Here is a 12,203-nt window from a genome sequence, read left to right as displayed (position 1 = left end):
ATCACATACATGTACATTTTTAATACGTTGATTTGCAATTACAATTTTCATGTGAATATGCTTCCCCTTAAAGATAATACACATTAGTCATTGTAACTATGCCTTTATTAGGTACGTCTATGTAGAAACAATTTTGACTGGGATATAGCTTTTGCTCTGCCAGGCTGTGGTTTCCTGTCTTGTGTATGAGTAACTTCTCAAAGTATTACATAGCATTTGCAACTGTTTCTTTGACAGTCAGGCATCAAGAATGACATAAAGCTAAGTGTGCTTCGCTGGTTTGAAAATGCAGGCCTTTTTCAATTTTCTTGGATTGCTGTTTTGGCTATTTTTGTCATCTTTCCATCGTTGAACTAGCTCTGCCTTTTCCAGGGTGCCAAAGTGCTTGCCTTCTGGAGAGAGAGCTCCTCCCGGCTTACTCTCAATCATCCCATCTCTTCCTTGCATGACAGTTCTGGTTGTAATTGACCTGCTGTAAATTCTCAGCAAGAATCATTCCTGTTCTTTGCCACCCATTATCCAGAGAAAGAGTTCTCTTTAAAGGGTTGTTAAGCTGTCATTTTACTCTTTTGAAACTTACTTTCTTCACTTCCTTCAAACTCAACTCCAGATGTAATCCCTACAGCAAAATTCACAGGTGGTGACATAGTATGCTCTGTTCTCTCATCTATATGAGTAAAATTTTTGCTGATCCTTTGTTCACCTTCATTTGGTCCATTTTCTTGTACTTACCACTTATTGCCCTTTTTCTAGATTTTTAAGTCTTTGGAGAAGTCTTCTGTTTTATGGGTAGTTTTTGTTTTCATTTTTGTATGAAACAATGCAACTTGCCTTTTGTGTAACAAATAATATTTACATGAGGATAAAAGAAAGCATTTTGCATGCAGGGCTCTCATATCCCCTAAAGAAACTGGGATAGATGTGAAGGACGGAGTTTCTTCTACAGCAGGGAGGTCATATTCTTGAAGGGATTGGGATTTTGAGGCTAAACATTGAATGTTCTGTGAAGGGGATGGTCCATCTGAATTCAAAGTCTCCTGTCCCAAATGAATGAAGGAGAAAAAGAATTTTTGACACACACTGCATTGCCTTTCCCGGTGAGCAGCAGCAGGAGTTGAAGAGAAGGTTTTATACTGTAATATTCAATGAGATTTGTATGTGTAACAAGGAAATACAATGTTTTCTGAGATGTCCACTAGTGCAGAAATTTGTTAATGATCAGTTTTATTAACTGTAAAGCAGAACAATGACTGCAGAGGAGAGAGAAAATAATACTGGACTTGCTCTCAGGTACTGCCCACTGAAGACAAGAAAAGTTTGTATTTTATGGAGTAACTAGAATCTAATTAATTTTGGATGTGCTTCTTAGGATCAGGTATGTCACTGAGCAGATTAAAGCTTAGAAATAGTAAATATATCTGTAGGTGATGTCAGCCAAGATAGTGTCAGCTGCTAAGCTGCAGTTTAAAAGAAAAGAAAAAAAAGGGGGTTATCTTCTGCGCGGAAGACTAAAGACATGAACTCAGTTTGCTGACAGCTTCCCAGAGGAGCAGCAGAAGTCAGGAAAAGCTTCGTTCTGCACCTTCCACTGGGGCAGAGCCCTGCAGTCTTGAGGGATGACTTGGGTGCCCTCTTGGACTGCATTCCTCTTGTCTGGACTTTAATCCTTGGAGGGTAAAAAAATAGTTTTCTCTGAAGTGTCATCCGGTCCCAGTGCTAGATTGGCTTATTTATATCTATGTACATGACTTTTAAGTAGATCCAAAACCCCCACCAGTTTTAATTTCAATGCATTTATAAAAAGCAATTATTTGATCTTTAATATAACCTGTGCAGAAGGATGTTGAAAATTTTTTAAAGTTTTAACAGGGCTTTGGTTTACCTTTAACCAATTAGGCATTGATTTATGCTAAACCAAAGCAAGCTAGGCTTTAATTTGGTTTATATGAACACTAAGTGTATAAGTATTGAATGAAAGGATTTTAAAAACCTGAGCTTGAGATGATAAAAGTTCCTTTTGTGGGAAAGGCCTCAATCTGTACATCTCTCTGATGTTTGTTAAATTCTTCATTAGCAATACAGTAATAGTCCCTAACGACTATTACGTGAGGGATCATTTTTAGCTATCTGCGTTCTATGACATGGTGGTAAAAATGTCAATGACTGCGTACGAGAGCCCCTGTTGTTGGAGTCGTGCTATATTCTAGAAAAATCCTGTGTAGAAAATCCAGCGCTGTCGTGTTACCAGCTTGTGATACAGACACAACTGTCTGCTTGGAAATCTGGTCAGTAATAGTCAATGTAAGTGTAGTAACTGGGCTGAAGATTGAGATTTCATCCAATGCATACCTTTCTGGTAATGTCAGGCTGCCATTTAAAGAGCTGCTCTGTACATAAGTGCATAACAGCTCCCAGCTTACCTTTCAATTTTAAATCCGTTGCAGAAACTGTATTTGTAAAATTGATAAAATGCTTCATCTTAGTTTTTAAATAGATACCTCTATAGTTATGAAATGGAGATAAGGTTTCAAATGTCTTACTGCTATACTCTTTTTGTTTTCTTTCAGAATTAATCAGGTACAAGTTAGACAAAGCTTCCAAAATCTGAACAGATGAAGATCAATTGATAAATCAACCCAGCGATTCACCATACTTTCAAGGTACTGTGACATGCTTACCCAAATATTTTCCTTAAGCATAATATTCACGTACTTTACATGTGAGAAGTATGGAGAACAGGATATTAGCAGGGCTACAAAGCCAGTCTGAAGTGTTACCAGATGCAGTGGGGAGAGCTGTTTTTTTTTTTTTCTTAAATGCAGGTGTTTAATATATGTTTCAGTAGGAAATAAAGCAACTTTAAAATCAACCTAAAGGGAGTTCAATGCATGGAATAGTCAAACTTAGAGTAAGCTGGATTGTGTCTCTCAATCACGTAGATGAAGTGATTTGAACAAGTAAGATGTGGCAGACAGGCAATATTTTTAATTTATTCATTATATTTTAGAAGAAGTAAAATCCTTTTTCTGAATATTTTTTTTTTCTATTTCCGCGTTTCCATGATACTTTAAGGCATCTGGAAGGCTGTTAGGCTCTGGTATGTACTGTAGCCTATCACTGCATCAGTTTTGTTATCTTACAAGTTCAGAAAGTAGAATTGTAAACTAGGGCAAGGACTGTATAGTTGCCTAACACAGTGGGGTTATTCTCCATGACTAGTGTTCCTGGCAGAACGTTAGCAAAAAGAGAAAATTATGATGATAAATTGAAATTTTGGCTAAACATCTGCTAGTGCAGATTATTTTATCAGGTACTGCTAATTCATTGAAACAGATGCTGTTTCTTTCTCTGTTTCTCTCACATTTGTCTCTACTCTTTATCATCACATGCATTTCACTATTTTGTATATTTCTGTTTGGCATCATGAAAGACTTCACTCTAAGTTTACGTTTTTCTTATGCACAGACTTGAAGAATGCAGTCTGTCATAGCCTTGCTAGTGTTTGCTGTGCAAATGATCTTTTAATGGATTTACAAACAGATTGCAGCGGAAAGGGCCATCACAATTAGCATTGAGCTGGTCTGCAGAACTTACTTAAGTGGCAGAGTTAACCTGGGCTCAAGAAGAGTGACAAATGTTTGTTGTGGTGTGGCTCTTGCAATATGTAACATTTGAAGCTGTAATATCTGAAGTTTCTATAACAAAATGCTTCCTTAGATTTTTCCAGCAGCCTGAGAGGTGGCTATGTTAGTGAACCAGAGGCCCTGGAGCTGCAAAAACTGGCATTGTTCTCATCTGTGTCCTTGCTCCTCATCACTAAATAGGGCCACAACATCTATCAGATTTTCATATAATCATAGGAAGGTCTAGATTGTAAGAATCCTCTGGATGTCATCTGGTCCAACCTTCTGTTGAAAGCAGGTTATTCAAGGCCTGGTCAAGCCAAGTGTTAAATATTTCCAGCAAGGGCAAGTCTATCATTTCTCTGGACAAGCTGTTCCAATATTTAATTGTTTGTACAGTGAATATTCTTTTCTTGTATCCAGACAGAACTTCTGAAGCAACTTATGCCTGTTGCCTCTTGCCTTGGCACTGTGTTTCTTGTGAAGGGAGTACCTCCATCTTCTCTATAATTATCTTTTACTTATTGGAAAACTGTGATTACATCCCACCTGAGCCTTCCTTTCTTTAGGCCAAACAAACCCAGTTCCTTTCTATTTCTTCAGTAAGGTTTCCAGCCTTTTAATAATTCTGTAGGTGGTCTGCTGGACCCTGTCCAGTTTTTTAATGGGTCTCTTGAACTGGCCCAGTCCTCCAGACTGTCACAGTCTCTGTACATAGTGATGCTTCCTTCAGGTGTATCTACCAGTCTTCCAAGTTTTGTGTCATCTGCAGACTCGGAGAGGATGCATTTACTCCCATTATCCAGGTCATTTCTAGGGATACTGAATAGGACTGAGCCCAGTATTGGCTCCCAAGGAACTCTATTTGTGACTGATCACCAGTTTGGTTTTGAACCTTTACCACCCTTTGAGCGCAGCAGTTTAGCCAGTTTGCCAGAAATCTCATGGTGTGCATTCGTAACCTTTCAAACTAACGCTCTTAGCACGCTTGCATGCATCCTGTCAAGTCCCATAGACCTATCCATGTCCAATTTACATGATATTTTGTTGCTAACTTGCTAAGCATGTGGTCAGTGCAGGTAGCATCAGCAAGCAGCTATCACATGTGAGAAGAATGGTATAAATTTAAATTTCCTTATGCCAGAGTTCTCAGGATCCTTGATCTGATGTTAATCAGCACGTCAAACTTCTGAGAGTATAAGGACTCAGGCAGCTTCACATCATAGGTAGGAATCATTGTGGTCTCAAGTAACTCTTGAGTCCTGCCTCAGTGAATTGCCAAGGAGCCGTGGAGACAAACTGGCAAGAAACCAGGCAGGGTTATGAAACCTCGCGTGGTAGTTCAATTCCATCAGAAGAGTGTTGATAGCAAACTGTTCCCATTAAGTACTTTGATTTCAATAAATAGAAATTCAGCACTAATGTTTTGTTGCAATTGACTTGAATAGCTGTGTATTTTAATTATTCTAAATTCTAATATTGTATTCTCTGTGTATAAATAAGAATTTAAAAGGTCATGCCCATTTCTGATTCCTCTGATTAAAATGATTCATCTGCTTGCTTAGGTTGCTGAAACTGTTTAATCATTTTCCAAATTCTAGGGGTGATTTCAATACCTTAGGTAAAATTAATAAACATCAGTTTGATTTCCAAATAATTAACTGCATGGCTTTTGTGTAGTTTTACCTACTTATCTTTAACCCTTGAAAACTTTGTGTCACTATTCAGCATTTTCTTTGTAAAACTCTCTTCAAGAATTGGCATATTTAGTGACATCTAAGCAAGGCAAAGATCTGTGTTACTGTGTTCCTTATGCTCCTTATTCAGATTTAGATCGCTTTGTCATCAATTCTAACAGAATTTTGATTTGCATTTAAGACACATTTTATAGTTAAGTAAAGAAGGAAGTGGTTGCAGTGTTTTGCAGTGTTTTGCTAGATACTGTGTATTTTATTAACACATGGCAATTGGCTTATAATTTGGGTGTAAAAATGTTATATTATCTTCAGTAATAGTCATTGTGATGTTTGGATAAATGGATGGGGTACCTATTGCATTCTCATCTGAATGCAGAATTCTTTGCAGATTTACCTACATTTATTAGCCTCTTTCTCCTCAGAAAAGGATACTTTTAAGTTAGTCTTCTACTCGTAACAATATTGTTCTTTCCCTTGGTACAGGTGGTTTATAGTAGGTCTCCACAATAATTTCATATTCCAGTGTTTAAAGTAGCTGTATTCCAGTACTTCTGAGCATCTTCATCTCTCCCTTTGAAGCGTTGCTCATAAATAAAATTACACACATCAACCTGTTCCCAGGATCTGTGGGAAAAAGGATAATAGACTGCCATGGTTTGTTGTATAATTTTTTATTGTGTGCTGGTCACGATCATTATTCTGCATGATCACAGTCCTGTGTATAGTTGCAAAGGGAGAAGTGGCTTGATTTCACTGGAGGTGAGAGTGAACTACAGATAATGTGTTTTTCTTAATACATTATTATTTTTCTGTAGTGGGGCTTAAAATGAAATGGTCTGTTTTGTTATGGCTGGATAGTTCTTTCATCATGTGGATAAGCTGTTTTATATGAACTTTTTCTCTCTTGCTTCCCTACTTACCCAACTATATTCTTACACTTGTCGTATGGGAGATGTTTTAAAATGCACAAAATGTACTCCCAGTTCCACTGCTGTCAGCAGGAGCTGACGGGGGAGGGTCAGGACTTCACTTCAGCTTATCAGCTACTTGAGTTGTCATTTCATGCTGAATCTCATCTACCGAGTCTTCACTAATAATATTTGGTTTTAGTTTTTAAGCTGTTCTTGGTACTTTCATATCTTTTAAGATAGAATTAACTATTTGATTTCTTTTAATACAATAATGCCCATTAAATCTTTTCTTTGACAGACTTTTTGGTGAATTCACTATTTTTTTTTCTTCTGAGTACTGATAAAGTGACACCCTCACAGGTTCTCCCCCTCTCTCCCTTCACACTTCAGTTCTTGCATCCTTTCACTTCCATTGTGGAAAATCATCCGTGAATCATATCATTGTACTTCTGTTCTTAAAAGAGCTTGGCTGCAGATTCATCCTTCCTTTTTCATTCCAGTTAAGAGTTATCATATCTCGGGTCCTATATAGAGGCTGTCTCACAGATTCTTAACTGAACAGCTGAAGTAGGTGTTCCCTGTTTGATCGGCTTTCCCGGACCACCTGGCAAAAGAATGAAACTTGCTGGTACAAGTGAAAAAATGCCTGCAGTGTCATGCCACAAAATAAGCATCCTCTTTAAGCAGTTGCATGCTGTTTGTAGGCACACATTTGATCATAGCATCGCCAACCATGTTTAATATGTTGCTAAATCTATTTAGTGACTTTAAAAGGGTGAGTTTTCCTTTCTTGTATATGTTGTTTCTTCTTGACTCCTTTCTTTCTTTGCTTTTGCAGGCTGTGTTGTATTTTTTGTTTATGCTTTCTTCACCCCATTATTGGCTGTTTTTCATATGTTATCCACTGTTTTCTGCTGTTTTCCTGCCTCACGTTTTCCCTTCCCTTCTCCACTTTCTATCTGAGCTTAACTCCTCCCTTGTTTTTTCTGTCTGTTCCCTGACTACTTGTTTCATTCACATGTATGAGCAGTCTATGTTTATTCAGACTCTCTGAGTCCCAATACTATTTCTTGGGCTATTTTGTTTCCTCAGACCTTTGAACTGGTAGTGTTTCTGGGCACCTTTTTCTTCTCTTAAAGGAGCATTGGCAGTACTTTCCACACTTGAGTGTTCTGCCCGCTCCTGACCTGATTCATCCCACTTAATTCTAGGTGCCTAATTTATGTGCATGGTCATCCTTGACTACTTTGGCAGTCAGTGGGAAGAGAATGGCTTCTTCAAAAGGTGCTCTGGACCAGGAGGGACCAAACTGATCCCGGAAGCATCCCTGGCTCTCTGCTGATTGCCAGGGGAATCGGAGGACCATACTCCTAACCTGGATGTCTCAGATTTCTAACAGTTGCCTCTGCTCAAAGTCTACAGCTTTTTACACATATTCTCAATTCTGATCTCCTTCAAACATGATGGATTTTCAGGGTTTTCCCTAAAATCATCAATGCATTCATGTATAGCACTATGGAAACAATATAAGATAATTGGACTTGTGTGCTTAAAAAACCCCAAACACATATTCAGCCTGGTGAGTTTGTGGGAAAAGAAAATTTTCTGCACTTCCAGTCCTTGTAAAAATAGTTTTTCATCTGCCCCTATTCCTGCTCTCAGACTAATCAGTCTTGTGCATTGAACTGATGAACCGATCTTTCTGCTGCCGCTTTCCTCCCTCTACTGGAATACTGATGTATTCACGGCGAGGTGGGAAAATGCTTTACTAGCGGGAGAAGGTTTACTAAAGGACAGCCTGAGGCCCAGGCTGCAGAATTCGATCTTGAGTAGGAATATATGGGGGGGGGGGGGTGGGGGGGGTGGGGGGGTGGGGTGGAGCGGCGGAAGAGAAGCTGTGAAAGAGGAAGGGGGAAAAAATGCAACAACCAGTTTGAAATAGCAAGAAAGGGGATAATAAATTTGTATGAATAACAGTGATGTGTGCTTTACCTGTTTGACTGGCACTTCTAAGGCAAAAGATGCTTTGAGTAACTTGATGAGTGTCAATCTTAGAAACTGAAAAAATGATAATATATTGGATTGTTAAAGTAGTTAGCTAATCAATGTCGTTTTGCCAAATTAAGCCATTTTACTTCAGTGTCATTTGACATACCTATATCAGTAATGTTTAAAGAAAAGAATCATGTGATGTGTGAACATTAAATTGGTACGCTCTAGTAAAATCTGTTGCTATTAAAAGGTAGATGATGGTGTTCTATGGCTCTGTTTGGTCACCCATCACTGTATTTGGTTTATGATCTATGTAAAATAAGTAATAGAAAAAGCCTTTATGAATTTGATGGGCACTCGGACATATCGAGGATTCTTTTTCAAAGTGCAGCCAAGGCAGCTTTCTGACAGCTTTCTCCAGAACAGAGGAGAGCTGTATGAATTAAGTTTGTGATAGAAACTGGAATATTTGACAGAGAATATAGTTTTGTCTGTAACTTGCCTTACCCTATGGCTGGAGTCTGAATTCAGCTATGGATGTTATGTTAGACACTGAGGAGCACTTGAAGAACCAAGCTTGAAAGAAATCAGTCATAGGTTTATTTTTTTTCCCCTGTCTGGCTTCTACTCTACAAAAAAAGCTCAGCTTCTGTTCAGAAATGGTTTAGCACCTGCCATTTTTCTTCCAGTGATGTTCTTAGCTTTAATTGTATGTAGTTTTCTGTATTATAAAGTGTACTATTTGATAATTAATCAGCTATAATGCCCTCTATTCATCATTCATCTTTAGACTCTGGTTCCATAAAGACCTTTACTCATGCTCAGACTAAGATGAAGAGTTATTTCACTGTTTTGGGAAGCTACAGTACAGTTAAGAGCAAGTCTGAAAGAACTGCCTGAAAGATCAGGGCGCAGCTCAAGAAGCTGATAGCCTTTGTTAATTAATCCTGCTACAGATGTCTGCAGTAGGAGTCATTGTCACTCTCTTTACCGAAATCTCACAGTGTTTGCCTTTTATTAAGGAGTTAAGTTAGACTTGCAGTGATCAAGAGGAGAGAAAAATCTCACTAGCTCTTCTGTATTAGATCCACAGTTTTACAAGGTACATTCTGAGTGCGACATAAATTATCAGTTGGGTGGAACACTGAAACTATTCTTATAATTACAACCTATCCCATCCCATATGACAGTTGTCTGATGAGCCTGTATTTATACATCTTTTATATGCATAAATTTGGAAAGAAACACCTATGTCTTGTGTAGTTCCACACTTCAAATGAAAATACCGAAGCCCTAGCTGAGCCTGCATGCGTATGCACCCCTGCAGGACTGGGACCATATCCCAAACAAATGTATTTGCAGTTTTGATTTCTGCTGTCTAGTTTTGCAAATACACGTATGGGATCTGTGAGCAGTTCCACTGATGGCAGAGTCCCCTGCTCTCGAGCTTACGCATGGGCTCAGCCCCTATAGAGGAAGCAGCAGGCCAGATGTATGTATTTTTTTAGCTGTTCACCCAGGATATTGTTACTGACAGTGGCATCAAGCGTGGCCAGAAATCTTTGCAGATCATGGCCCGAGAGTTTATCTTGCATTGGCACTTGGGCGTTTTAGATTGAATTGGAGAGAAACCCCTGTAATAAATGGCTTCTAAACCTGGAATTTTTTAATGAAGTAACTCGAATTTGCAAAGCTTAATGTTTGTTACTAGGAGTTTGCAGGCACGAAAGCATCCTTGAATCCTGGCTTTTAACACCGCTCAGCGTCATCCCAAAGTTTAGGGAATTTAAAAAAAAAAAAAAAAAAAGAAGAAAGAAAAAAAGCAAAAAAGCTGTTGTTTAAAAAGAAGTGGGGAATAACAGTGCCAGGCGCCACCCCCACCCCCCCCGGGAGACAGGTTACCAGTGTAACGAGGGCAGCAGCGAGCAGGAAACTCGCTCCGGGCGGGCGTCGTCGTCCAGCCCCCCCCTCCCCGCCCCCCCGGCGTTCCCGTGCCGGAGGGGGGGGGGGGGGGGGGGGGGCTGGGGGGGAAGGACGCCGCCCGCCCGGAGCGAGTTTCCTGCTCGCCGCTGCGTTTAAGGAGGCGCCGGGTTTAAGGTAGACCGGTGAGGAGGACAGGGGCGGGGCGCGCAAGCTTAGCTCCGCCCCGCCGCGCGCGTCGGTGGCCCGGCCCCCCTTCGCGGGGCAGCGGGTGCCAGGCGGGGTTGTGATGCGGCCGTTGTTTTTGTAGGGTCGCGGGCCGCGGTGCGGAGAGAGAAAGGCGGCCCATGGAGCCGGGGAGCGCCTGGCGGGCGGTGTAGCCCTACTCTCCTCCCCGCCCCGCCACCCCTCCGCCCTCCCTTCCGCTGCTTTGTTAGCGCAAACACACAAACGCGCCTCACCTACACGGTGAAGAGGAAGGGAGCGCTCCCCGTACAATAATGGGCACCCGGCTGCTGCCCCCCGGGCCGCCGCAGAGGTGAGTGGACGCCGCCCCAGGGTCGCAGGTTCCCCGCGGGGAGGAGAGTGAGCGGGCTGACAGCGCCGCGGCGCTGCCTTAAAAACGCGGCGCCACCTTAAGCGCCCGATGACTTTTTCTCGTTACATTATAGCAGCGGAAAGAATGTCGGCGCGGGCCGCGGGTGACGTCAGGAGGGAGCAGCGCAGCGCGGCGGCGGCCAGGCAGCGGCAGCGGCGGCCCCGCCACGGCCAAGGAGGCGGAGGCGGAGGAGGCGGGAGCGGCGCCGGCCCCGCCGCCACCGCAGCGGCAATGGCGGCCGTCGGGGAGCGCAGGTCCCTGCCCAGCCCCGAGGCGATGCTGGGGCAGCCCTGGAGCCACTGGGTCGATGCTGCTAAACTTCACGGGAACGACGGTGAGCGGCCGACCCGGCCCCCCCCCTTCCCCCCCGCTCCGCCAGCCGGCCCGGCCCCTGCTCCCGGCGGGGCTGGAGGTGCCCCGGGCGCGGCCCCTGCCGCTGGAGCGGCCGCGGGGCGCCGGTACGGCGCGGCAGGGTGCCTGGCCGCAGGGCGCCGCGGGTCCCGGGCCCTGGGTGGCGGTTGGGTCCGATCCCCCCGCCCCCTCCGGCGCTGCGGCCGAGTCCGATGTCCGGTACGAGGCTCGGCGGCGGCCCGCGGCCGGGGGCTGGGGAGCGGAGCGGGCAGCGCCTGCCCCAGTTCCTGTAATCCGGGACACGGTGCGGGCAGCTCGGAGGCAGTCCCCGGAGGCCGGCACCTCCTGCCCTCGATTCAGCCGGGGCCGGGGCGGGGGAGCCGCCGCCGCAGGTGAGGCACATGCCCCGGGGCTGACAGCGGCGCCGGGGCCGGCCCGGCAGGTCCCGGCCTCCTGCCTTGGCTGCCGCCGCCCGGCCCTGGTGTCCCGGCGTGTTCCCGGGGGGGCAGTGGGTACGGGTCAGCAGCGGGGAGCCCGCCCTGCGCCCCGAGATCGGCACGCCCTGAGACCTTGTGGCTTTTTGGTTTTAGGAACAGCATTAGAAGAAAGTTTCAAGGAATACGGAAGAAACCGAGAAGCGATGCGACTTTGCCGAGAAGGTGAGTGCGATTCGTTCCTGGAGAAAAGTGCACGGGGAAGTTTTCCTGCTCGGAACTAGTTATGAAAGGACCTGCAGGGAAAGAGAAAGGCAACTTGCAGTCTGGTCGCTTTGCATTTGGGACTTGCGGCCTGTCAGTGAGCGGTGGTGTTAGCGTTATTATTAATATGTAATCTCAAAACTAGAAGGTAGGGGCATAGGTTACTGTCTTTCTAGTTCAATTTTCTCTGGGTTTCTTTAGCCTGGAAATAGTCCCAAGGAAGCTGTGTGACCAGCGCTGATAACATCTTCTCTTGAACTAAAGTATTTTGATCCTTAATATAATCCATGTCGGTATTTGACACTGATCCCTTTTTCTGTCATGTCAGTGTGTTATGTTTATTTCTTGGTGTACTGCTAAATGAGAGTGGCCTTTGACCTGTGATTAGCAAAAGCCCATTAACGGCCCAGTTC

The 12,203-nt window shown here is 43.5% G+C and overlaps 1 protein-coding gene across 3 annotated transcripts in view; it reads left to right on the top strand.

The window, feature by feature from the left end:
• ATXN7 (ataxin 7) overlaps window positions 1–12,203 on the top strand; it is an 89,678-nt gene that overhangs the window by 15,951 nt on the left and 61,524 nt on the right. The window contains exons 2-4 of one of the 3 annotated variants that reach the window (XM_040589812.1): window positions 2,568–2,660; window positions 10,815–11,075; window positions 11,683–11,751. In XM_040589812.1, the coding sequence (XP_040445746.1) occupies window positions 10,826–11,075; window positions 11,683–11,751 (319 nt within the window). In that variant the 5' untranslated portion in view covers window positions 2,568–2,660; window positions 10,815–10,825. Of the gene's footprint in view, window positions 1–2,567; window positions 2,661–10,377; window positions 10,682–10,814; window positions 11,076–11,682; window positions 11,752–12,203 lie in introns of those variants that run through there. The other 2 variants (XM_040589813.1, XM_040589811.1) reach the window with 2 other exon arrangements.

Source organism: Falco naumanni, chromosome 4, assembly GCF_017639655.2.
Source record: "Falco naumanni isolate bFalNau1 chromosome 4, bFalNau1.pat, whole genome shotgun sequence".
In the NCBI taxonomy this organism is placed as follows: Eukaryota; Metazoa; Chordata; class Aves; order Falconiformes; family Falconidae; genus Falco; species Falco naumanni.
Note: the sequence above shows the minus strand (reverse complement) of the source record. Positions and strands in the feature narration are given on the sequence as shown.